The sequence below is a fragment of the Trachurus trachurus genome, assembly GCF_905171665.1.
Source record: "Trachurus trachurus genome assembly, chromosome: 12".
NCBI lineage: Eukaryota > Metazoa > Chordata > Actinopteri > Carangiformes > Carangidae > Trachurus > Trachurus trachurus.
Genome location: NC_139908.1, coordinates 10452040 through 10476402, shown reverse-complemented (window position 1 = coordinate 10476402; position 24363 = coordinate 10452040). Strand labels below are relative to the sequence as shown.

At 41.4% G+C, this 24363-nt stretch overlaps 2 protein-coding genes across 2 annotated transcripts in view; one reads left to right on the top strand and one right to left on the bottom strand.

The window, feature by feature from the left end:
* Positions 1-1234: 1234 nt before the first annotated feature.
* LOC310994338 (proteinase-activated receptor 3-like) lies at positions 1235-3960 on the top strand. The gene is made up of 2 exons (XM_083982987.1): positions 1235-1418; positions 2563-3960. The coding sequence occupies exons 1-2, from the start codon at positions 1355-1357 to the stop codon at positions 3609-3611; spliced, it is 1113 nt and encodes a 370-aa protein (XP_083839113.1). The 5' UTR covers positions 1235-1354; the 3' UTR covers positions 3612-3960.
* Positions 3961-11153: 7193 nt separating this feature from the next.
* The window catches only part of LOC310994380 (synaptic vesicle glycoprotein 2C-like), a gene marked incomplete at both ends in the record, with an annotated part of 36533 nt that continues 23323 nt past the window's right edge, over positions 11154-24363 (bottom strand). The window contains 8 exons of the mRNA XM_083983045.1: positions 11154-11337; positions 14234-14393; positions 15421-15624; positions 17959-18092; positions 21138-21302; positions 22889-22977; positions 23110-23220; positions 23511-23600. Of these exons, the coding sequence (XP_083839171.1) occupies positions 11154-11337; positions 14234-14393; positions 15421-15624; positions 17959-18092; positions 21138-21302; positions 22889-22977; positions 23110-23220; positions 23511-23600 (1137 nt within the window). The remainder of the gene's footprint in view (positions 11338-14233; positions 14394-15420; positions 15625-17958; positions 18093-21137; positions 21303-22888; positions 22978-23109; positions 23221-23510; positions 23601-24363) is intronic.

Below are 24363 nucleotides of genomic sequence, written 5' to 3'. Positions count from 1 at the left end.
TCCTGAGTTTTAATAAATATCTTAGTGTGGGATGTAGTCGCCTGAGAGTCTGTCTGTGTGTGCATGCGTGTGTGAGTCTGAAATTTTTTTTTTTTTTTTTTTTTTACATTAGTTTTTAATTAAAGGTAAATCATTCTACAGAATGATATGACCTGAACAACACAGTGAACTAATGTCTGCTGCAGCTCTGTGTCAGTCAACAAAAGAGGAAACACATGCGTCACACTTCCTATGTATAGGTGTGATCTTTGCAAACGTCCATGAGAGGAAATTTGGTTACACTTTGTGTTTTTTTGTGCGTGAGAGAACAAGTGCACCGGATGACAGGGACTATTTTCATCTCTCTGACCCTCCGCTGCCTCGGATCAAATATGGGAGAAGATGTTTATGTGTTGTTTGTGACTGTGCAGCAGATGCGCTGCTTGTGCTGTTTGCTTTGACTCATCTGCAACGTCACAGACGGGAAACTAAGACATCAATCAGAGGACAGCACAGAAGGTGGTGGTAACTGTTCCCATCTACTACGCAGACAAGACACAAAACAAGACGCAGGTCACATCTGTGAACAGCTGGATGTCAAGGCTCAGAATAATAAAGCAACCACTGAGAAGCGGTAAATAAAAAAACATGGCGTGTGACCTGAGGACTGTCAAAATAATCAAGTAGAAATTAAAATTTTAAAAAGGGCACGACCCTCTACATGTGACTCATTTGGTTTCACACCAGTTGATAACGCTGAGATTTTATCTTGCGTCATCAAATTCACACACTTCTTAAAGAGGCCATGAAGTAACACTTTTATTTTTTCCTATGAAATAAAAGGAATTGAAAGCAAAACAAAAACTCCTCATGTTCCAACAAGCTTATCTCTTCACACAGACATTTCCTCACTCAGCCAGCGGCCTCTTCCCGTGTGTTACCGTATGTCTCTGCCCTACAGGGATTACTGTTTCCTGACAGGCCATATATACAGTTTATATACACATATACACACATATATTCTGTACGTGAGGCTGGAGATCACCAGGATGGAGAGATCACAGGGGGGATTGAATGTGATCGCTAGGAGTGAAGGCGTTAACTGTGCAAGTTAAAACAGAAACCAAAGACAGCCCACATTTTTGTAGAAGCGGTGAAGACGTGTGTGTGTTTTTTGTTTTTTTGTTCTATACACATTCTGCAAAAAAAGGAGAGGGGCTGCACAGGGAGGACGGGAGGAAGGGAGGAGTGCCGTTCAGTGACTTGAATACACCCACAGAGTGGCAGCAGAACAGAGGTGACAGTGAGCAGCGCTGACATGTGAAGCGGAGACCACAACGGCACAGAGAGACACACAACGGCAAGAAAAAACAAGATGAGGACTCTTCTGTTTTGTCTACTGGTTCTTCTTTGTGTGAGCAGCACACTGCAGAAAAAAGGTAAGAGATGCTCAGCAAAGTTTAGTTTAGTTTAGTTTAATCCTCCCTTCATTTCACTTCATTTATTTTATAACTATAGTAGGCCTATATATTTTATACCATCTATGTTTTTTAATTTCAGATGTTTTAATGAAAAAAGTGAATGTGTGTTGGAGTTAATTTGTGAGATGATGTGTTCACAAGTTTACGTAAAAACAAGCTTCAACTTGTTTCTCACTGATTCACTGTAACAGAAACATTCAATCATTATGACAACACTTTTCTCTATTGGGATTAAACTTGAATCTCTTGTTTGATTACTGAATCATTTCCCTTTTTATTGTGTAATACAGTATTGAAGTGATCACACCTTTTTGTTCAGGTGATTTGAAGTGTCTTCTTGTTCTGTAGTGAAGAGTTACTTCATTTTAATTAAAGGATTCATCGAGAAAATAAAGATTTATTAATTAACCAGTGGGTTTCTGCCCTAATTGGAGTGTTATGTGTATTGTTGCGTGACTATATTTGATTAAAGCAGAAGTCACATCCTCATTATGTGCAGTTTCCTCATACGCCACATGATGGTAAGCGATAGTAAAAAACAAAAACAAAAAAAACATCTCCAAGAGCATCATTCATCGATGAGGATAGTGTTTGCACTATGATACCGGAAAGTAACGTTTCTGCCTTCAAAATAAAAGCGTATCTTTTTTATTGGGTCCTGAAACTACCACTAGATAGAGAAACAAATACCAACAACGTTTATAAACATCTATATTTGAAATTACTTAAAGCAGAAGTAAGCAAAATATTTGTGTTAATATAAGTCTTAAATAGTTATATCTTCCGACAGCAATCACTTATATAGAGTGTTTGGTCTGAAACACGGGTCTGTCAGTCACTCTGCTCTGCTGTAAGAAAACTTTCCTTGTATCCTACAACCTTTATCCAATGAGGAGAGAGAACGGCATAAAGGGGCGGTCCTCTGTGCAAGCCAAGGGATGCGCGTGAATGTGGTGACGTAGGGACGAGGGCGGGGACTGCTAACTCCATCCGCTGACAAGAAGTTAGCCAAAACGACCGGATCGCTTACTTCTGCTTTAAATATATAAAAATACAATGATTATTATACTTATCATGGACTTTTGTGTGTTTTTTCTGTCAGGCGTTGGCAGAACAAGGAAGCGGAGGAACAGCACCATGGTCTTTCCTGTGCCCAGAGTCTTCATAGGAATCCTCCCTACGATAGAAGTCTTCAATGGGACTTTGGCCCCCAATTCGACTCAGCCTCCTCTGCAGCTACAATACAACGACACGGCCGAGTACCTGAAGGGCCCTCTCAGCACCCGGGTCATCCCCACCGTTTACCTGCTGGCGGTCACCGTGGGCGTGCCGGCCAACCTCGCCATCCTGTGCTCGCTGGCGTCCAAGGTCAGGAAGGTGTCGTCGGCCATCCTCTACTGCAGCCTGGCCGTCTCCGACCTCCTCCTGCTCCTCTCCCTCTTCTTCAAGGCTCACTACCACTTCCACGGAAACGACTGGGCTCTCGGAGAGGCCGCCTGCCGGGTCGTCACGGCCTGTTTCTACGGCAACCTGTACTGCTCGGCCCAGACGCTGGCCTGCATCAGCGTCAAGCGCTACCTGGCCGTGGTGCACCCCTTCTGGTACAAAACGCTGCCCAAGAGGATGTGCACCGCCTGGGTGACGCTGTCCGTGTGGCTGGTGTTCGCCGTCGCCATCGTCCCCGAGCTCGTCATCCAACAGACCTACAAACTCCAACACTTGGGCCTCACCACGTGCCACGATGTCCTCCCTCTGCAGCCCGACTCCCGCGTCTTCCTGCTCTCCTACAACCTGATCCTCACCGTCTTGGGCCTCCTGCTCCCGCTGGCGGTCTCCGTCTTCTGCTACGTCCGGATCGTGTGCGAGCTCAACCGATCCCACCTCGACTGGATGATGTACATCAAGGCCAGCTCTCTCGTGTTTATCATCTTCCTGTTGTGTTTCACCCCGGCGGGAATCCTCCACCTCCTCCACTATGTGCAGCTGTTCGATCACACGGATAAATTGTACGTATACTTCAACGTGGCGGTGTGTTTGTGCTGCCTCCACGCCTGCCTGGACCCGTTCCTCTTTGTCCTCATGTCCAAGTCTGCAGGCTCCAGGACATACTTCAGGCCCTTTAAGAGCACAACCCTCAGCGTCTCTGTCTGAGCGACGCCTGAAACTTGGACTTTAAAGAGAAAGCCAAATACTAAATAATCTGCTGTATTTATACTGTAGAAAACAAATAATGGTGTTCCTGTAAATAGAATTATTGTTTTTAATTCAGAAAATATCATTTTTCATGTGTGAGTCTGACGGTGACAGAAATAGAGGAGAAAATGCACAGACAAATGGTGAATATGTTAATAGTATATGGTAGTAAAACTGGATTTTATGATACTGGTTTATAGTTTAAAGGCGTTTGAACTAGTTGAATTATGTCCTTTGAACACATCTATTTCATCAGAGCAGAGTGGATGATACAGTGACTCGGTATCGGAAAATGTAAGGTCAGCTAAACCAGGGCCAGCTGATTGGGTTAGCATTAGCTTGGAGAATAAAAGTTTGAGTTTTGTTTCCAGCAGCTAATGCGGACTGGCTATGTAGCATCACCATTACTCAAGATGAATTATGTAAAAATAATAGGCTAATGATAGAAAAATTAGAGAACTGACTTTTTTATTTTTGTGCTGAAGTTTCCTGTGGGTTTTGTGGGTGGTATTTATGTTTGAGATGAGCACATTTCCTGCTTTCATGTTATCGTGATGTCTGCACATTAAAATGTCAACTTGATGATGGATCTTTGTTTTATTTAATATGGATGTGTATGTTTTATTTTGTATCAATAAAACTGAAGCCAAATTCACTTGAATCCCTGTTTTCTACCATTTCTATATTAGCTATACTTAGATCATCCCTGAATCCAGACCTTTGTTTATCTTATCGTTTGAACTCTTCAAGAAGATAATCACCACCCCCCCAATTATGCCTCCCTCATTTAGTCGGCATTTCCTGGCCTATCTGACAGCATCTTGGGTGTCATAACACCCCCCCACCCCCAAACTTTCCAACATGGGAGCTGGGTCTTTCCTCTGTCTCAATGTCGCTGCTCCACAACAAACAAATCAAATACACAAAGTAGGCTACCTTTGACCTGGAGGGGGAATCACATGCCTGTTTCCTTGACTATATGTCTGTAGAGTCTCAATTAACTGAGGACAGACAGAAATGAGTCCTGTTTGTGTTCAGTGCTGATTCCTACTAAGTCTATTCATGGTTTGGAGGTCTGGGAACGACACTTGTCTCTAAACAACTTTTTCAGGAGGACTGTGTTTGGTCTGAACTAAAGGCTCGTTTTGACTAACAACAAATTCCAATAGTGTGGTTACCCTCGATTAAGACTTCAGCTGTCCAACGACGTGTTACATAATATATTTATCCCAACAGGGGTTCAGAGTATCTCAGAGTCCCCTTTGTTGTTGGGTTTAGGTAACTCATGCCATGCATCCAACTGGAGCCAGTCTGGCTGAGTTGTTCTTGCCAAGATTTAAAGGAGCCATTTGTAAGCTGCTTCTGCTTTTGCTACATAGCCAGTGTTAGCAATAACAGATGTTTACCACCTAGTCTTGCCAAAGAAGTTGTTAAAATGTCCTCTAAGCAGTACTAATTCTTCAAAACGGATTTAAGACCAAAACAGTAGAACTAAGGTATTGTATAATTGAACACGCTGCCAGATTAATATTTTAAATTATTTTTATTGAAGGGCTTGGGCCTGTTTTTTGAGCTTTTCACATGTTCCTGTGGCATTTTTCTTGTGTTAGAGCACATATCAGCAGAAAAGGAAGTGCAAAATTGCATTTCTGAGTTTTTCTGCCTTCAAATTGCTGTGAACCAATGGCAGATGCAAACTGGCAGTTTCAGGGAGACTGGAGCTGACGTGTCACAGCTCCAGGGGAGGGCACTAGTGCTCAGTGTTGCCAACTTGGTGACATGAAGTCACCAAGCTGGGATAATGACGTCATTTAGCGACTTTTAGCGACTTTTAGGACAGCCAATAGCGACTTTGCTGGCAACACTGCTAGTGCTACAAGCTCCCGCCCCGCGCTGCATCTGGCTCAGAGGTGAAAGCCTTGACAGCTCAGTGTAGCTGTCAAGGTATAACAGGTATAGCTCACCTGGTAGAGCAGCTTGCACCGTGAGCAAGGACTATGTTCCAGTCTGGGATTGAATCCCAGTGTGGAGTTTTACGCTAAACGCGCTGAATCTGTAATTGTACAATGTCCAGCTGTCAGCAAGCGGGGGGTGGGGTGCGAGGAGTTGGCTGGGCGGGTGCAGAGCAGCGCAGTCTCCGCCCACCCTCCAGAGGTGCATTGCTAATGTGCATGGCTAATGAGCTGGTTTTAAAATGGCCGAAAAGGGTCGCGGGAGTGGGACTTTAAGACTTATATTAACACAAACATTCCGCGTACTTCTGCTTTAAGGAGTTGATTGGAAGTTTTGCTATTCATAGTCAGCATGAGTAATTGTTTACTTACCTGTCTTTGTCCATCTTCTTCAAGTTAGACCGCCAAGACACTATTGAGAGTGAGGAGTCACGTGCCGATTAGGTCTGATCTGGGCGGGGTTTGAGCCGGTCGGCCATGATGGAAGGAGACGCTATCGGTTGCCAGGGGCAACGTCATCAGAACATCACAGACGCGAGTAAATTCTAGCTCTTTTTTGCGCCAAGCCGCCAACAGATCAACAAATTACAAGAATAAGGAGAAAGTAAATCACTGGAGCAGTTTTTAACACAGCAGTGATTTCCAGGCATTGTAAAACAGTAAATTACCGAGTAGACGATTTTGTTTTGCCCATAGACTAGTAAGGTTTTTGCCGCCGGAATCCTTCCATCATGGCGGAGAAGGTGGGTGGGGCTCTGAGCTGTGACGACACCTCCTCACTCTCAGTAGGCTGGGCGGGCTGGATCTGAGCTAGCAGATTAGCATGCTAACCTCAGGATTGAGAAAATTGGGGATAGAAATAGAGACAGCCTCACATTTCCATTACAGTGGAGGGGGAACTTAAATTAGCTATGTAACAGTACGTGTTAGGCTACTTCCTCTGGTTCTGTGTTTGTTTACTATACGTAACCATGGCAGTTATCTTATGGGTTTTTTTTTAGGCAGTTTTCTAATGAAAGTTCATCTTATCAGCCCCAAAATCTATCATGTGTTATGAAGAATCTTCAACCTGTTTCCTGTAGGCCACATAGCCTACTGGACGTAAATCTGTCTGTCAACTCCCTCCACAATGGTTAACCATCTCTCTGTGTGCATGTCAGTGTCTTTTAGGCCTTCTCCTGCGGTTGTTGTAACAGCAAAGGGTCCGCTATGACATAGTCACCTATTGACGTTATGTGCTATCTGTGGGCAAAGCTGTGAACAACAATGCTACTGCAGAGGAGCAGTTTCTTCACATTTTGTTTTTTTTAATAACTTATGTAGACCACACAGAGTCTGACACGGTGGACAGTAGCTTATTTCACATAAACATACAGCGACACACTACCATATATGTATTTGTATCAGACGCTGTTGTGCTGTTTGTCTGCATTATGAAACTTGTGCGTCATGTCTGTGTTACAGCTTCTCTTTGATGTGTGGAGTCTGTGTAAAGTTTACTCATTGTGTGTTGTAGTTTGCTGCATGACAATAATGACCTTCTCTACTTATTTTGTTTCAGACAGAAGAAAACATGACATTACTATGAAACTGACCATTATTTCTAGGCAATTTATACTTTTTACATTACTATGCAATTAATTGTTATTTCTTGACATTATTACATAATTAGCAGCCTGTAAATTAAAGGGTTACAGTAATATGTTTTCAACTTTAAGTAAAAGGCTATATTTAGTTTTACAACACAAAAAACACACCATTGCTGAGTTTCATCTTACTGGTTTATTTTCAATTTAGTTCTATATTACTATTATACTATCAGTTCATCATTATCATGTTTTTATTTTATATAATGTAAATTTTACCTGGCACATGTATTATATGATAAGTACCCATACAGTTATTTGTAATTCCTATTCTCATTACTATTAGTCTTGTTTTTTTCTTCTTCTTTCCTACTGCTGACTGCTACCAAACATATTACCAGCTCTTGACTATTTGGTAAACTTAATCTATATTACATAAAATAAAATTGCATTTATACTACATTTAGCCACATTTTATAGATGTTTTAGTATTTAATTCATCAAAGGGTCAGGTCTGGCCCCCTGTGGTTTAAAAAGTCGAGAACCAGCGCTGACATCATGAACTAAATTGAAATTACTTTTCTTCTCAGACAGACTCAAAATAAACATGAGGACTCAGCAGGAAGCTGTCATTAAGTTGTTCTGAGGTTAGTCATAAAAAAGCGCTCCAACACAGACACCCTGACACAAAGAGGATTGATAGGGGTATTACGCTGTAGAAACGACGCCATCTGCTGGTGCAAGTGGATGCAGAGCCACATCTGGACACGACAACTGCGACGACAGCTGTTCAAATGAAAGTCTTTATTCAATAATGTAGACACCAGTGGAATCCACCTTTACACTGCATTCACTTGAGCCTTTTCTTATCAAAATAAATCATATCAAGGACAGGTAATTGTTTTGTTTTTTTTACACATACCTCCACGTATCGTCTGAGAGCAGAGGTTTTCAAATCTGAGCGTCACCGTGTTGCTGCTTCGGTGACTTTTACAATTATGATTAAATCAAAAGAGGAAACCTCCCATTAAAGCAGATTTGACCACCCCTGCTACACAGCAGCTTGTAGAACAGACAGTCACCTCGACCAATGGCATGCCCTTTCACAACCACCTAGAAGTCAACTCGGTATAATGAACACCTGTCCACAACAAATCTGACAACGCACAAGAATGATACATTCACCTTTGACCTGGGGTGGGGGGGTGCGGGAGATGCTTCCTCCCGCAGAGGAACAGCGAAGACACCGAAAGAGAAGAAAATAAAAAGCACACGCACTCACACATACATACATACACACACACACACACACACACACACACAACAGAGGGACTTCAGTAACAAACATGCAGGATTTCTTTTTTGGAAACAGTGAGTTTGTTCAGCACAGGTGGAGGTGGAGGTGGAGGTGTTCGGAGGAGAGGGGGGAGGGGGTTTGCAGACAAGCTGACAGATAAAGCATCAGACATATTCATCAGGAAACCAGAGTCATATCATCAAAGAGTTGCATTTCAGTGCGAGAATGAAGCTTCAAAGGAAAGAAGATAACTCACTCGTTTTTTTGTAAAAGTGTGTTTGACAACAATCATCGTTAAGAGAGGAAACAGAACTGCACTTTTGCATCGACTGACTCTTTTTGTGCGACTGAACGAACCCAGAGGAAAAACATGTCACAGGATTTTTACTCTTTTTTTTTTTACAAATGACCTCATGTGTTTTTACATCAACGCACCGACATTGTACAGTAGCAGCAAGTACCATTCGTAAGAGGTTAGAAAGGGTCTGTTCACCCAAATGACAAAAAAAGAGAAATCACATATTTAGATAGTTTCACTTTAATGCGCCAAAATGTTTCTGTAAGATTTCTGCTTATGAATGTTTGTTGAGACAAAATATCATCATTTCTATTCACACAACACCGTAATTAAGTCAAAAATTATAATTTTAATGTGTCCAATGATTGATTTATGATGAAATATTTGAGGTAATGATGTTCAACTTGGCCTCAGCTGTATGCGCTGTTTATTGCTAATTAGCAAAAGCATGGTAAAAGCACAGGAAAGTGTGATGATTGCAGTAAACATCAGCATGTGAGCATGCTGGTTTTGGCATTTAGTTTTTTTTTACCAAAGTTTTTAAGCAGTGCAAACAACTTCTCATTCACCTTAAGCTTAAATATCAGCACCAAAACTCCTGCAGGATGAGTAAACATGTCTTTTTTGAGATTTGGGTGAACTGACTCTTTATGCATGGCTTTTAATTTCGCTTCGTCATGTGATTTAGATCCTCCAAAAAAAAAAAAAACTAATTTTCTTAGTTTAGAAAAGAACATGGAAGAGAAAAATAAGAACATACGAGACACTCACTGTGTTTAAGACATGTATCTGGACACAGACACACTCATGCACACACAGACACACACACACACACATATGCAAACATACTGCAGTATCAAGAGATGAAGAGACCACAAAAGCAGAGCAGCAAAGCTTCCAGCAAAGGTTTGGAAAGAGACGAGCTCAATGGAGAGAGAGAAAGAGAGAAAGAGAAAGAGAGAGAGGCACGACATTTGAGAAAGGCCTTTGAGTTTTGGAGGGAGCAGCAGCAAGGCAGGAAGAGATAAACAGAGAGGACAGGAGGACAAGACGGGTCGACAGTGAGACAGATAAAGAGGAGGGTAAAAAAAAAAAAAAAACACTAGGAAGAAGAGCAGATTTTTTTTTTTCTAACAGCGGAGGTTTCCTACAGTATAAATTCTTCAGGACAGATCAGATTAACAACGGAGAGCGAAGCCCTTCATGGTGAGCTCGGCGCCACGAGACGAACACGACAACACAGACACAAGAGAGAGGGAGAGAGGAAGCATTCAGACAAAAGGTTTCCAATCTCAAAAGTCTCTGACTGTAAAAAGCAGAAAATGTAAACTTCTTTTTCACTTTAGAAATGTAGCTGCTGAAGTTGCCAGGTTTTTTTGTTGTTGTTGTTTTTGACTAAACTACTATATTGTTATTTTTTGATCTTTTATGTGTTTTTTTTTCTATATGGCCTTATCATTCTTGCAAAGTGCAGCAAAAGGCTTGAACGTCATCATCAACAATCAGTGGGACATTGAACGCATCACAGGTGAAGCAATAAATAAAATATTTTCTAAAAAAAAAAAAAACAGAATAAATAATCATAATCACAAACGCTGAGCTGCTACAAAATGATTCATTTTGTTTTTTAATTCACTTTTTTTGCTAGCTGGCTGGCTTAGCTTAGCATAGCTTAGCTTAGCATAAAGACTGGAAGCAAATAGAAACTGCTAGCCTGGCTCTGTCCACAGATAACATCCTGTAGTTTGTTTAGTTTGCATTTGCACAAAAAAACAACATGTCATGGTTTCAGTCTACCACATGACCCCCTCCCACAAAAAGAAAAACAACACACACATATACACACACACACAAGCCTTGCAGGATTTGGGATTTGGGAGGAGGGAGGGGGGGTTGTTGTTGGAAGTACAAGCCTTTTGCAGCTTTGACACATGCGTTTGTGAGTTGCATGTGTGAAACAGCCCGTGGTAGATAATGAGCAGCGGATATACAGAGTTTCAGATCCACTAATAAACTGCAGGTCGTGTCCTAAGAGAGACGAGAGCAGACTTTTTTTTTTAAACCTTTGATTGTTGTCTTTAAAACTCGTTACATCCGCAGCTCTGTTGAGTTAAACTGCATTTCACTCCTCTGATTTACCAGGTATTTGACCCAGAGAGCAACAGAACGACAATAATCATCCTTCCTGTTTGTGGATGTTATTTGTCAAATAATAAAACACAAGAATGACCACAGCTACACGATGTGTCGTCGGCAGTACTCAAATAAACCGATGTGCTAAATGACTCGTTCTGTAGAAACTGAGTAAATACCTGGTAAAACGACACAAACAGCAACGACAACAACACGACTGCTCTGCGTTGAGGTTTACATGAGGACACTGGCTCGTGTGTCTGGCAGCCGCAGCCCCACCAGGCCGCCGCCAACCAGCACGGACGATGCCAGGAGGATGGGGATCGCCTTGGTGATGCCAACCAGCGAGCCAAAGATCAGGTTGCCCATCACGGCTGCCAGCTTACACATGGCGTTACAGAAGCCAAATCCTGTGCCCCTGAAAAAAACAAGGAGGAAGATGAAGAGGAGAGCGTTTTATTTCTGGATAAAATCCTAAAAGTCTCTGCAATTTAACCTTGTTTTATAATTAGAAAAAAAAAGATGGAGGCTTTGTTATGCACACTTCACAATGAATCTGTTCCTTGCAGCTTAATTAGATAAGTTTGGATTTGTAGCTCGAAGCAAAAACTGAGCTCATGAACTTTTCAGAATTGGTCAGTTTGAGCCACTATTGAAAAATATCTGATATTTTGAGTCATTATAATTTTGAGATTTTAATTCCTGTACTAAAATTGACTAATATTACATCATAAACAGATGAGAACACAGTCTGTTCACGCAGGCCCCCTAGTGGTTGGGACGCCGGCGTCCCAAATCAATAACACATGAACGGCGTCCTTAATATAACGAAAAGTAGGCATGCTGTAATTAAAACTCCACCACAGACCTTTTAAGGACACTTTCGGCAACAAGTAGGAAAAAAAATGAAGTTTCTAGCTGCTACGGTTTTTTCACAGTCACTGAAAATGTCTCAAACAATATCAGACTACGGCAGCCCACAAGCGACGTCACGTCAACAACGAAGGTGATTTTAACATATATGTACCATCTGTACACCTCTTCTTTCACCACCAAAAAATCATAAACTGTCATATAAACAAAAGCAAAGCACAAAAATGCAGTTTTTACCCCATTAAAGGTTTAAACCAGCCTGCTCACTCTACACACACAAACCCGGAAGTCATTTTCGAGTGCCGAAAAATACGGACAATAATCAATAATAGACCCACTAAAACACTGAATAAAATTACAAGCTTACCCTTTTTTAAAAGCTGAACATGTGCTCGAAAATAATCCATTGCAAGATTTTATCCATCGTGACCAGATATTCCACGGCGTATTACGTAACTCCGCAGTTCTATTACTAATCGCATTCTCCGTCAGACTGCGCACCCGCTTTTGCGCATCTCTCGTCGCCTGTCAATCAAAGTCACGGGGGTGAAAACTTTTTGGTCCAATAGCAGAGACTCTAAGGTGTGACCTGATATATAATGATCCCTGATTGGGCAAAGCTTAAGCCTGCACCCAGCTGGTTCATGTGGTTCCCTCTCCCCCTAGTGTCAACAAGTAAGCAATACAAGTCTCCACAAAAAGTGAGTTTTTACTGCCCCAAGTTTAATTAAAATAATAATAAAAGACAAATGAACTATTTCAAATGTCCTTGTTAATTTAAGCCATCACTGATGGTTGTGGGATGTTTACTTCTGGAGTTTTAAAGGAAAATAACAATATAATACAGGCGAAAATAGGTAAATTCATGTTTGGATGGGTTTTGGACACTAAATATTCATCCCCATAAATTAAATTTTCAAATGGCATTTTACTTATGTAACTGGTGTTCCTAAAACCCATCAAGTGTGTGATTGGTCCCAATAGGTTATCTGTTGGAAAAAAAAAAATCTCACTAAAATATTGCAGTTTGCATTTTAGCCAAATTGGACAATTTTGGACAGGTTTTGCACACTGTACATCGCCAAGGGACACTGTTTGGAAAAACTCTATAGTGCCTCAGTAGTTTTACCTATCAACCTAAAATTTGGTACACATGTGGACAGGGAGTGTGTGAACCATATATGTAAAATTCAACCTGTTTTATAATTAGGATTTTGATATATCACCTTTTCACCAAAAATTTCAAACTCGTTTTTTTTTTTTTCCAAAAAAAAAAAGTTATTTCAGAAGCCCATTTTTTTATGGAATGACTCAATTCAATATTTTATACATATAGATGTAAAGGGACAAAGGTTGTCTTTCATTTAAGCCATAAACCATAGTTGTGGGATTAGTACTTCTGTGGCTATTAAGCTTTAATTGCAGTGATACAAAAACAGGCGGAAATTGCCAAAAATGGCCTCTGCATGAAGAGGTTAAGTTTCAACAATAAACTGAGGAAAAAGTATGAGTCACAAACATGGAGACAGCTGCTTTGAGGCTGTATGATTAAATAAATAATACAGAGTAATAAAATATTGAAGAAATATTTTGTCTTTTTTCCCTAAAGCTCAGCTGCAGAGTTTTGCAGAAATAGCTCATGAAAGATCTGACTGAAAAAATTCTCTGTAGCTAACTCAAATTTAGCAAATTGATTGTTCCTTGTTTTTCTTTCTTATTTTGAACAGTGTTGAATGAATCTGATTGTACTGTTTTATTGTTTGTGCTCCATACCACTTGCGTGGTCGTGAGAAAAATAAAATAAAGTAAAGTAAAGTAAAGAAATATTTTATTAGTTTAATGACTCTTTCTTCATCTTTTCAATATCAGTGCACTGAGACGCTGAGGAAAGATCTGGACTAGCTGGTTAGCTGGTTAGCATGCTAACTTCAGTAGAAGATTAGATTAGACTTAAATATACTTTATTGATCCCAGTATCCAGTAGCGCACATACATATAATATAATATAATATAATATAATGGTAGAGCAAAATAAAATAGATAAGAAAAGTAAGAAAAAATATACACTATAGGCTATACATCCATATAAAATTCTGTACATATGAGATGAAATATTAAAAATAGAATAAATTGAAAAAACTGTTATTATATGCATAATGTATAAAGTAGAACTGAACTTAAATTGTAAATGAACTTTATTAATTCTGAAGGAAATTCTCCAAATCCCAACTACACAAAAGACACAGGTGACAAAAAGTATGAGGATAAAAAATAGGTGAAATCTCAACAGAAATATATATATATATAAGAATTAAAAACAGTGAGAGAAATGATGAGGTTTGATGTTAAACAAATGTTTCTTCCAGACTGGTGGGCAAACAGCCCCTAATGCTACTGTAACACTTCAGTTCCCTGACGCCATGTGTGTGTGCAGCACTCACCTCCGGTCGGTCGGGTACAGCTCAGTCGTGACCACGTCCAGCGAGTTCCAGGCCGAGATGCTGAGGCCGTTGTAGAGACAGAGCATGAAGATCATCATCGACTCGCTGGTGCCGAACCAGAGGAAGAAGCAGCTGATGCCCGACAGCACCATGGAGCCTCCTGCAGGACAACAACAACATTTAAAGGGATAGTTCAACATTTTGGCAAATTGGCCCATTGCCATAATCCCTATAGTCATAGCAGTAGGTTCGTTACTTTTAATTGTCGGTGCAAGCTATTTTTAAAACAGCAGAGCGGAGTCGCGAGCTGCTCAGAGCTACACTACAGAGGCTCATGGGATTTCTTAGTTTCCCTCATCAAACTCATCAAATACACAATCCAACAACTCCAAAATGCTCTGGTGGACAAGTTGTGACCTGCACATTCACCACGCTATGAGATAATAACAGAACGTTACGAAACTGAGTCGTTTTCGAGGTAAATTCAGAGTCTGCTTGCTGAAAAACTGTCCCTGAACGTCACCCCCTAAACCCGTACTTTGTGCTGCTTCCATCTGGCCGCCGGTACAGGTCCCTGACCTGGAAGAGGGTCAAGTTCAGCCGAAGCTTCGTCCCCTCTGCTATAACAGAACTAAATAGATTGCGTCGCTAAATGTGTGTTCCTGTTTAATGTGTATGGGTGGGTAATGTAATGTATGTATTTATGTATCTTGAGGTTGTGTGTGGCGTACGGGGGTGAAAACAAGTTTCCTTGCAAAGGACAAATAAAGCTGAATCTGAATCTGAAACGCGTATCAGCGGTTTTGCATGAATTTAGTCTCTGCATTTACCTCGAAAACAACTCTGTCTCATAACGTTCTGTTATTATCTCATAGCGTGGTGAATGTGCAGGTCACAACTTGTCCACCAGAGTGTTGTGGAGTTGTTGGATTGTGTATTTGATGAGGGAAACCAAGAAATCCCATGAGCCTCCGTAGCGTAGCTCTGATCAGCTCGCCGCTCCGCTCCGCTGTTCTAAAAATAGCTTGCACCGACAATTAAAGGTAACGAACCTACTGCTATACTGCTAGACTATAGGGATTATGGCAATGGGCCAATTTGCCAAAATGTTGGAACTATCCCTTTAACAACATCGGTCACATCTGTGAGGTCACTAGAGGTCACGACCAGGAGGAGCTGCGTCTCACCTAACATGCTGAGGCGTCCGATTTTGTCCATGAGGAGGGCGGAGACGATGTTTCCGGGCAGCACAGCCAGCGTTCCCAGGAAGTTGACGAAGTAAACCCAGTAGGCGCTGTAGTCGTCTTCGAAGGTCATCTGACAGCCCGTCTTGTTGTGGTGGAAGGAGCTGTTGATCACCCTCGAGTTGGTTAGTTTGGTGTCGTCGATGTCTGTTAAACACAAGAAACAAAGAGCTCGGATTTCATTCTGTGAAGTGGATTATTGAACAAATCAACACTTTTATCAGCCTAAAAACCTCCAGAAATAAGATTTTACATAACAAAGCTGCTGGTGATTTCAGGGTAAATTAAAATCTGGATGTGTTTATTGATTGTTTGCTGGTTTTACATTGATCTTTGTTGTTTTATTGATGTTTTAGACTAGCAGCATTACAATTTTCATTATAAATCACTTTACACTTTTAACTTTAACATTTTCTTTTAAATATATATGACTGCAGACTGAGTCAGGAGAAAAACCAATGTGTCCAATGTGTTTAGACTGAAAGAAAATACAATTGACTCTGACTTTGATTGGTTAAAGCAGAAGTGAGTGATCCGGTCGTTTTCGCTAATGCTGCGTTCCAGGCAGGCTTTTGAAATCGTAAATTACAGCTTCAAGTCACAACTTACGACTTTGTAGCGTTTCAGGCAACCCACTCGTGTTTTTCCGACCTGTTTTACCGGTGAAAGTCACTATAACGGCCACTCGTAACTTCCGACCGGTGAACTCGTACCAGATTGAACTGGTACCACTTCACGGTCGGAAAAATACGAGTTTCCTTGAACGCACCATAACAGTCCTCGTCCCTACGTCGCCACATTCACGGCGTTCCTTGGCTGCACACACAGCCCTGCATGCCGTTCTCTCTCCTCATTGGATAAAAACTGTAGGATACGATAAATGTTTTCTCTTCGGCTCAGAGCAGAGCAGAGTGACTGAGAGACCCGTGTTTCAGTCCAAACACTCTATGTAAGTGATTGCTGTCGGAAGATATAACTATTTAAGACTTATATTAACACAAATATATCACTCACTTCTGCTTTAATAAAAAGAGCCACATGAATGAATTTCCTGCAGTTTCTAGATAGATAGATAGATAGATAGATAGATAGATCATTAATCGTATTGTCTATATTTCCCCTGATAAAGTTGTATTTAAATAAACTTCCACAAGCTCACTGACAGACAGGAAACATGAGTACTGGTACATTTAATGAAGCTGTGTGGCAGGTGTTTGGAGTTTTTATGAGTTTGTCTATAATATTTATTGACTGTTTCATTATCTTGGCCGTCAGTGAGCAAAACACACAAAAACTCTCCAGTAATTTCTGCTTCACTGAGACTTCAATGTTTCATTTATTTTACTTAATTACATTTTAGAAAAACCCAAACATTTTAAGCCCAATAAAATTTAGCCTACAGAAGTAAAAACACTAATAAATGCAGAATGCAGAACTGAATTTATCTTTTAAACTTTTTGGGGGTTAAATTAAAGTTTATTTTGCATTTTTAATCAGATTTTTGAGTGTTACCCTTTTGCTGCTGTGTGTAGCTGCACCACTCTTTTCTTCTGTGAACTTAAAACGTCTCTCTTTAAATAGAAATGATGTATTAATAAACTTCAGCAGCTGCAGCAGTGAGAAAACATCCCCTTCTCCCACCTCTGCTCTTCACACACCCCCTCCCTCCTCCCTCCTCCCTCTCATCCCCCCTTCCCCTCGTTTCTCTTTATGCTTCGCTCTCCAGAGACACATTGCTCGGGGCAAAGAGACTGCATTTCCCATGAGGCATTACCAGCAACCCAACATGCCCTCACTGTTTCCATGTTCAGCGTTTTTTTTTTTTTTTTTTTTGTCTTTCCACGAGCGCTGGAGGGAACTCGTTTTTCCAGCCGATGCTCCCACAAGGTCTGATTCAGCTCCGGTTCTGCCTCCCCTGCTTTTCCTTTTCCTCCCGTGCCTCCTCCTCCTCCTCCTCCTCCTGCTGCTGCTGCTGCTCGTGTCGGGTTCAGCCCCAAAATGATTGGACTGCACTTTTAAAATCATAGCCAGGCCTCAGTGCAGGTAGGTATTTGATGCGTCAGATGTAGATGCAGACGTTGTTAAAGAAACAAAACATGCAGGGATGAATTATTCAGCGAGTGACCGGGAGCAGCAGGAAGTTAAAATCCCTCACTGTCTTGAATTTCTAGAGTCTAAAACATCACATACAGAAAAAAAAAAGGCCATTTCCGTTTCACTTTCTCCGTTAGCTTCGCTCACATGAGTTCACAGAGCCAATCTGTGCCGGGGCTCAGAGGTTAAGCAGTAATTTAGTGGCACAAAGCAAAGCCATAAACGCTCACGCCCGTTCTTTCTTCTCTTGAGCCTGAAGCTCGGACATTAGAGCTAAAATGAACTGTCTGAGAGAGACACAGGCGCTGATTGAGACTTATGTGAGAGGCACCTACAGTATAATAGGATTTTCTGGGGGGTGGTGGGGGTTTGTAGGCGGTTAATCACCCGTGTTGTAGAAGAAGGAGTCGACGAAGGTGCAGTTCCTGAAGGAGGATCCCACCGAGGACACGTCCTCGAAGTAACAGTTGATGAAAGATGATTCGATGAACGTGACCGACTTGAACTTCATACTGACGAACCTGAGAGAGGAGGAGAAGAGACGGATGTAAACACAGACTGTCTGAGGGTGCTGAATTATTTCCCTTTGAAGAAACGTCGTGTTTGTGCTGAGTCACTCTTTTAACTGGAGGCAAAGACAACAAAAGACAAAGACGGGGGACGTTTTGTTTTATGCAAATGTACACATTTCAAAAATGTATTCAAATAAGTTCTCGTTTCAGACTCCACGACAGCGGATCATGATGTTTTCCATTTCATGGCCCACGAGAAAATCTAAAATATTACGAAGGCAAGATGACACATTTTTATTTTAATGATAATGATGGAGTGTGTGTTCAAACAGCGTTTTATAGTTTCTTTGCTTCATGCTTTTTATTGTCTGTAATCATTACTATTATTATTATTATTGTAGCATTACCTACTTGATCACTATGTTTTATTCATTTCTTTTTTTTGATATTATTATTACTACTTTCTCCTGTTTGTTACATATTTGAAACAAGTGCATAATGGCCAAGCAACGTAAAAGTTCTTGTTGTTAGCTTTTTCACCATAATAGGCATTTTTTATGTAATCTCATTTTTATATATTTAAAAACAATAATTCATATTTCTATTTATCAATTTCTCTGTGATTAATTGCACTTGATTTTTTCGGCCCACTTGCAGTACCGTGGCCTTCCACCAGTGGGCTCCAGCTCACAGGTTACTGTGTCTACTGTGGTGACCGTGACTCACACAGAGGGCCCTAGTTTGCTGGCGCAGCGCAGGTGGCGCAAGGTAGCGCAGCCGGTCTAATGCAAGTTTCGACCAGCGCAGCCTAGCGCAAAGTCAGATTGGAAGATTGGCAGATCGCGCTGCGCTGAGATAGGCGTGGCCGCGCAGCAGGGGGAGGCGTCACAGATTCAGCTTGGTGCAGTGGAAGTTTCGTCCGAAAATGTCCCGCCGAAGTTGCGCTGAAAGCTCGCCACCTCCAACCAGGTCTAGTCTCAGCGCAGCGCGGAGCGCAGCAGGTGCAGTGCAAGTTTGGCTGACTGACCTGCAGTGCACACACATCACCAAGACCTCACAGGCAGATCTCCACAGTTCCAGACACATTTCAATGCAATAAATATCCACAATAACCACTATTTAATGCAACTAATGGAATCAACACGTGAATTTATATCTATATAGATTGTCCCGTCACATCTGACGTCAGATCAAAGCAGAGATCAAAGGCTGTGGCACGCGTAATGGAAACTCCACCTGAATTAACACAGCAGGGACGAACTGGCACTGAAAAGCAGCTGTGGATGTCCCAAAAGCAGGACTGAGGGTGAATGACTGCATGTCGCTGCCGTGTTGAGATACCACTCTGCCCTTGTGATGATCGCTTTATTTATTTATTTATTTACTTATTAATTTATTAACGCCAGCGACCGCATCAGGCAGCCGTAATGAAAAACAAAACACAAATCTTCATCTCTCTTAGTCCACCACCACTGCCTCGGTATCAGATAGTCAGTATATAGCCTACTACAGTATACTCTCTATCACAGAAAAAAAGAGAAAAAAAGAGACGGACAGAGAGAGAGAGAGAGAGAGAGAGAGAGAGAGAGAGAGAGGGAGAGAGAGAGCGTCCTTTACGCGGATTTCATCCGTTACGCATGGTGTTTGTTTATCTTTGTCTCATCATCTTGCACAGGGTTTGAATAAATGTGAGTTTCTTTATTAGTTTATTAGTTGTTGTTTCTTATACTATTGGGCAGGGGTTCTCAGTGTATCAGATCAAACCTGATTAAGGATATTTGTATTATTATTAGTAAACTCATTGTTGGTCACTCTGAGCTCGGACCTCCGGGGAAACAGCTGTTTCCTCCGGGGAGAGGTTCGGCCTCTGGCGTCGCTGTTTCCTCCGTCCATGTCAAAGTATAAAATGACAAACTTGCAGCGCGCATCACCCGCCGCGCAGTTAAAGGTGAGGAGAGGAGCTCCTTTGATTGGTGAAGATCTGACTCGGCTGTGTCAAACCCACTCCACGCCTTTCTCTCCTCCTCCTGTCTCCCTTCCGCCCTCTCTCCTCCCTCTTTGCCGTTTGCGCCGGTGGGAGGGACGAGGGGAGGGATTGCGCTGGCGTAAGTCTGACTGCGCGGCCCACCAAACTTGCGAAATGGACCTGGGCCACACCCCGTTGGCGTGGCGAAGCTGCGCTGACGTTAGACTTCACCTGGTCGACGAAACTAGGGCCCAGAGACTGTATATAAAAGACTCACAACAGCTGTGATTATCCGGCCACTTGGGGGCAGCAGACAGAGATGAACATGATTCATCATCGTCCTTTAAAGTTTAGACCAGTATTTACTCTCTGTCAGCTCTGATTTTGGTTTCTCCGTCAACTCCTGAGGGGAAATGTCAGCTTCTTCAGCTTGTAACATGTCACTACTTTGTTTTTTTTCTAACCAAAGAGATGTTTCTATTGAAGTTCCTAGTAAGAGAAAGGTGAGCAACATGTCCATCCTTCAGTGTGTCCACTATGACAGGACCTGCCAGTCTCTTTATTGATCTGTAAATCTGTTGCATGCTGCTCTTCACCCCATCATGACACTGGTTTTACTGATTTTATCTCTTAATAAATGTGCATTCAAGTTTCCAGTGAGTGAGGATGGAAAAAGAACAAAAACAGCGTATTGATGCATCTCCTCTGTGGCCTTTGTGTAAGTGAGAGCAGAAGTAAGAGGAGTGTGTGTGTGTGGCAGAGAGAGAAGAGAGAGTGTGAGTGTGAGGAGGAAGAGGAGAAGAGAGGGTGATAAGGCTTTTAATTTCCTGGTGTTGAGGGAGATAAAGGAGGCAGGATTAATATTAGCAGCAGAGGTGTGCGTTGTTTGTGGGGATGATGAACGGTCGCTGCGATCCCACAGCGGGACGAGCAGCGAGCCTCAAACACAACGCTGTGCTGACGGAGCCCCAACGGGTTCAGGATCAGAGGGGCTTAACAGTTTCTTAATTATACTCATTAAGCTTCGTCAGTGAGAGCTTCAGACACTATAGACTACCCAGACTGGTTTTATTTTATTTTATTCTCACCTGTCGTTCATGAAGACAGAGTTTCTGTGGATCTGGTTTTCCAGGGTGAAGTTGAAGGTGAAGTCTTCGATGCGTTCGTTGTTGTGCAGCTTGACTCTGGAGGCGTACTCGTCGGCCTGGAGGTGTTTGATGACATCAGGGAACCACACAGACAGCCCATAATACCTGGACACAACAACGCCATCCTTATTATATGTATGTTAACAGTGGTAAAAACCTAGAATCAATACTGTAACCCAGTGAAAAAGACATGTAAATGCAAGAAAGGAAAAGGAGGAAATATATAAGGGTGGAAATTAGACCATTTTTGCAGGTTTTGTGCAATATGAGTCACATTTTCCAAAATTTTTGCACATTTGCCATTTTTGCACATTTGTTCACATCTCTAAGCTCATCTGTAGCTCCATGATGCTTTATTTATGAGCTGTTGTGAAACATTTTACCTTTATCAAAAGAAAAAAATGTGACTTGGATGTTGCACTTGGCCGTATTTTGATCATTTGCATGAAAATGTTGCTCCCATAGAAACCCTAAGATTAGTAATAATTAGGGCCGGGACTCGATTAAAAAAATTAATCGAATTAATTAGAGGCTTTGTAATTAATTAATCGCAATTAATCGCATTTTAATCGCATATAAATATTTGACCTGAGAACAGTGAGAAGCACATGGATTTTAGTATACCATTGAATGACTGAATACATAAGCTTAGCATTCAAGGTGGTGAAGTCCTATCATAATGAGATGAGCTGCACCTGTGACAGTGACAGGTCATAGATATAGCGCTGCAGCTGAGCAATTAGCGCTATATAGCGCATTTAGCGTGCGCCCGTGTCTGTGTATCTATGTGCAGGCAGAGATGTTGACAATAGTTGTAGCCAAGTAAATCCACAGTTCATTTTGTGAAACAAGTTTTCTGACAAATAATACGACATCCTGACAGCCTCTTAGCTGTGTCTGCAGACGAAAATGTATTTTGAATTAAAACTGTGTGAAATTGTTCCACATGCGAACTGTACGTTACCAAACTGAGTCTATTTCTCTTCTTTAATTTCTCTTTATTGAACGAAACAGAGCTGAACAAAAGGTCCAGGGTGTGAAGTAAACAGACAGAGTAAATAGAGTGAATAGTGACTTTGTGTCTGTGATTCATCTTAATTAATTTGTGGTAACACGGCAGCTAAATTAGTGTGTGTGTGTGTGTGTGTTTGTGTCGTGTTTTGTGTGTCCATAGAAAATGAAAAAAGGGGAATAGATGGGTCAGAGGGAGGAAAAGACAAAACCAGAACAGAGAGAATAAATTATTTTTGGTATTGGGACACAACCTACTTTTGTCTCTTTAATTGTGAAAGATTTTCCTCATGTTCACACAGTAAATTATTGAAGCAGTTAGCACTAAAAATAAATCAATAAAAACCCAAACAGCAGCTCGTCTCGAACAAGTTCTTCTCTCTTTCTAATCTCACCTGTCAACATTCATCAGGAAGATACAGTATAAGTGTGAGAGCTTCTGCCTCAGTGCTGAAAACTTCATTGAAAATCGGTTTATTAAAGAAAGAAAGAAAGAAAGAAAGAAAGAAAGAAAGAAAGAAAGAAAGAAAGAAAGAAAGAAAGAAAGAAAGAAAGAATATAGTATCACCCAGGGCAAAAATATAGCATCATTTAACACGACGGAGGAAAACAATGCTAACACACATACAGTATAGAGACGGAGGAGGAGCTGGAGACTCTGCAGCAGAGAAACTTCTTACCCAAAAGACAGAGTGAACCAGACTGCAGCCAGTTTCACAGTGTTGTCCTTCACCGGGTAGTTGAAGCATCTCATAAAAGTCAGCCAGATCTGTTAGAAAACAAAAAAAAAAGGGGGGAAACAATGCAATGGGGTTGGAGTTAGGTGATTAAAACACAGGTTTATTTATTTACAGCCGTTAAAACCAAAATGAGGGCGAAGACGAAGCGTAGGGCAGCGTACTCCTCTCAGCTCGGCCTTGATCTTGAAGAGGACCTTGAGCACGGGGTTGGCTGACTCATTCTGCATCTCCACCAGCTCGTCCAGCTGTTTGGGGACTTTTATCCGGTTCACCTGCAGGGGGAGACACTGATCTGTCACCTGCTGATGGCACTGCAGCACCACGGTGTGTGTGTGTGTGTGTGTGTGTTTAGTGTTTAATGTATAGTCACTTCTGCTTCATTGTTTTATTGCATGTTTTTACTGCACATTACCTGAATCCTATTTAGTTTTATTGTAATTATAAGTTTTACTTGTGTGTTGTACAGCACTTTGCTCAACTTGGGTTGTTTTTTAAATGTGCTATATAAATAAATATGCTGTTGTTGTTGTGTGTGCTTGTGAGTGTGTGTGTGTGGACTCACGGTGAAGACTCTCTCCGGCTCTCCGCGGGCGCGCATGTTGGTGTCGTGGATGTGTTTGAGCACCATCCACGCCTCGTCGTGTTTACCGTTCTAGGAGACGAATAAAGTTTAAAAAAACATTATGCAGAGTCATCATCACAGCTTCTTCTCTTTCATCCTGCAGACGCCTTTGGACCTTTTTTTTTTCTGGGAGACTTCTCTTTATACTCTCATTATGTAACTCAGAATGACTTAGCTGTGGGCCATACATTTTTTTAAAGCCGGGATTTGTTTGGGTTAGCACCATTTAAAGTCTGCTGAAGTAGCGCTGGTTGCAACCTGTGCCCATGGATGTGATGACTGATGCTGAAGAAAACTTAAAAATTGTGTAATTGTGAAGAGCTGGTAGCCCTGTTCAAGATATGACTAACAAGACTGAACCTCTGTGTTGCACATTGAGAAAGTTTGATGATGTCGACGAATGGGATCTACAATAGGCCTCCAACCTCTTTCTTGGGGATTTTGTGATTAAATTTAGAGAAGTAGCCACAGTAAAACTGCAATACAATGAAAGTACAAGTACAAGTACAAATAACAGTGAAATTTAGAGATCTACTACACAACTAACTGTCCCGAATTGTACACCCTGCTTTGTTTTTGCTTTTTGTTTCATTTAGCCTTTCGTATTTGCATAATTGTTTAGTTTAATTCTTATTTCTTTTGTATGTTACCATACTACTATGGAAAGTTCAATTCACAAACAGATACAGTGAACATTAGAGATTATACTATATTGTTATATATCCTCAGGAAGAACAAGTCACACTGAATCAAACAATATATGAAATACTGTATATTAACATGTGCAACAGGT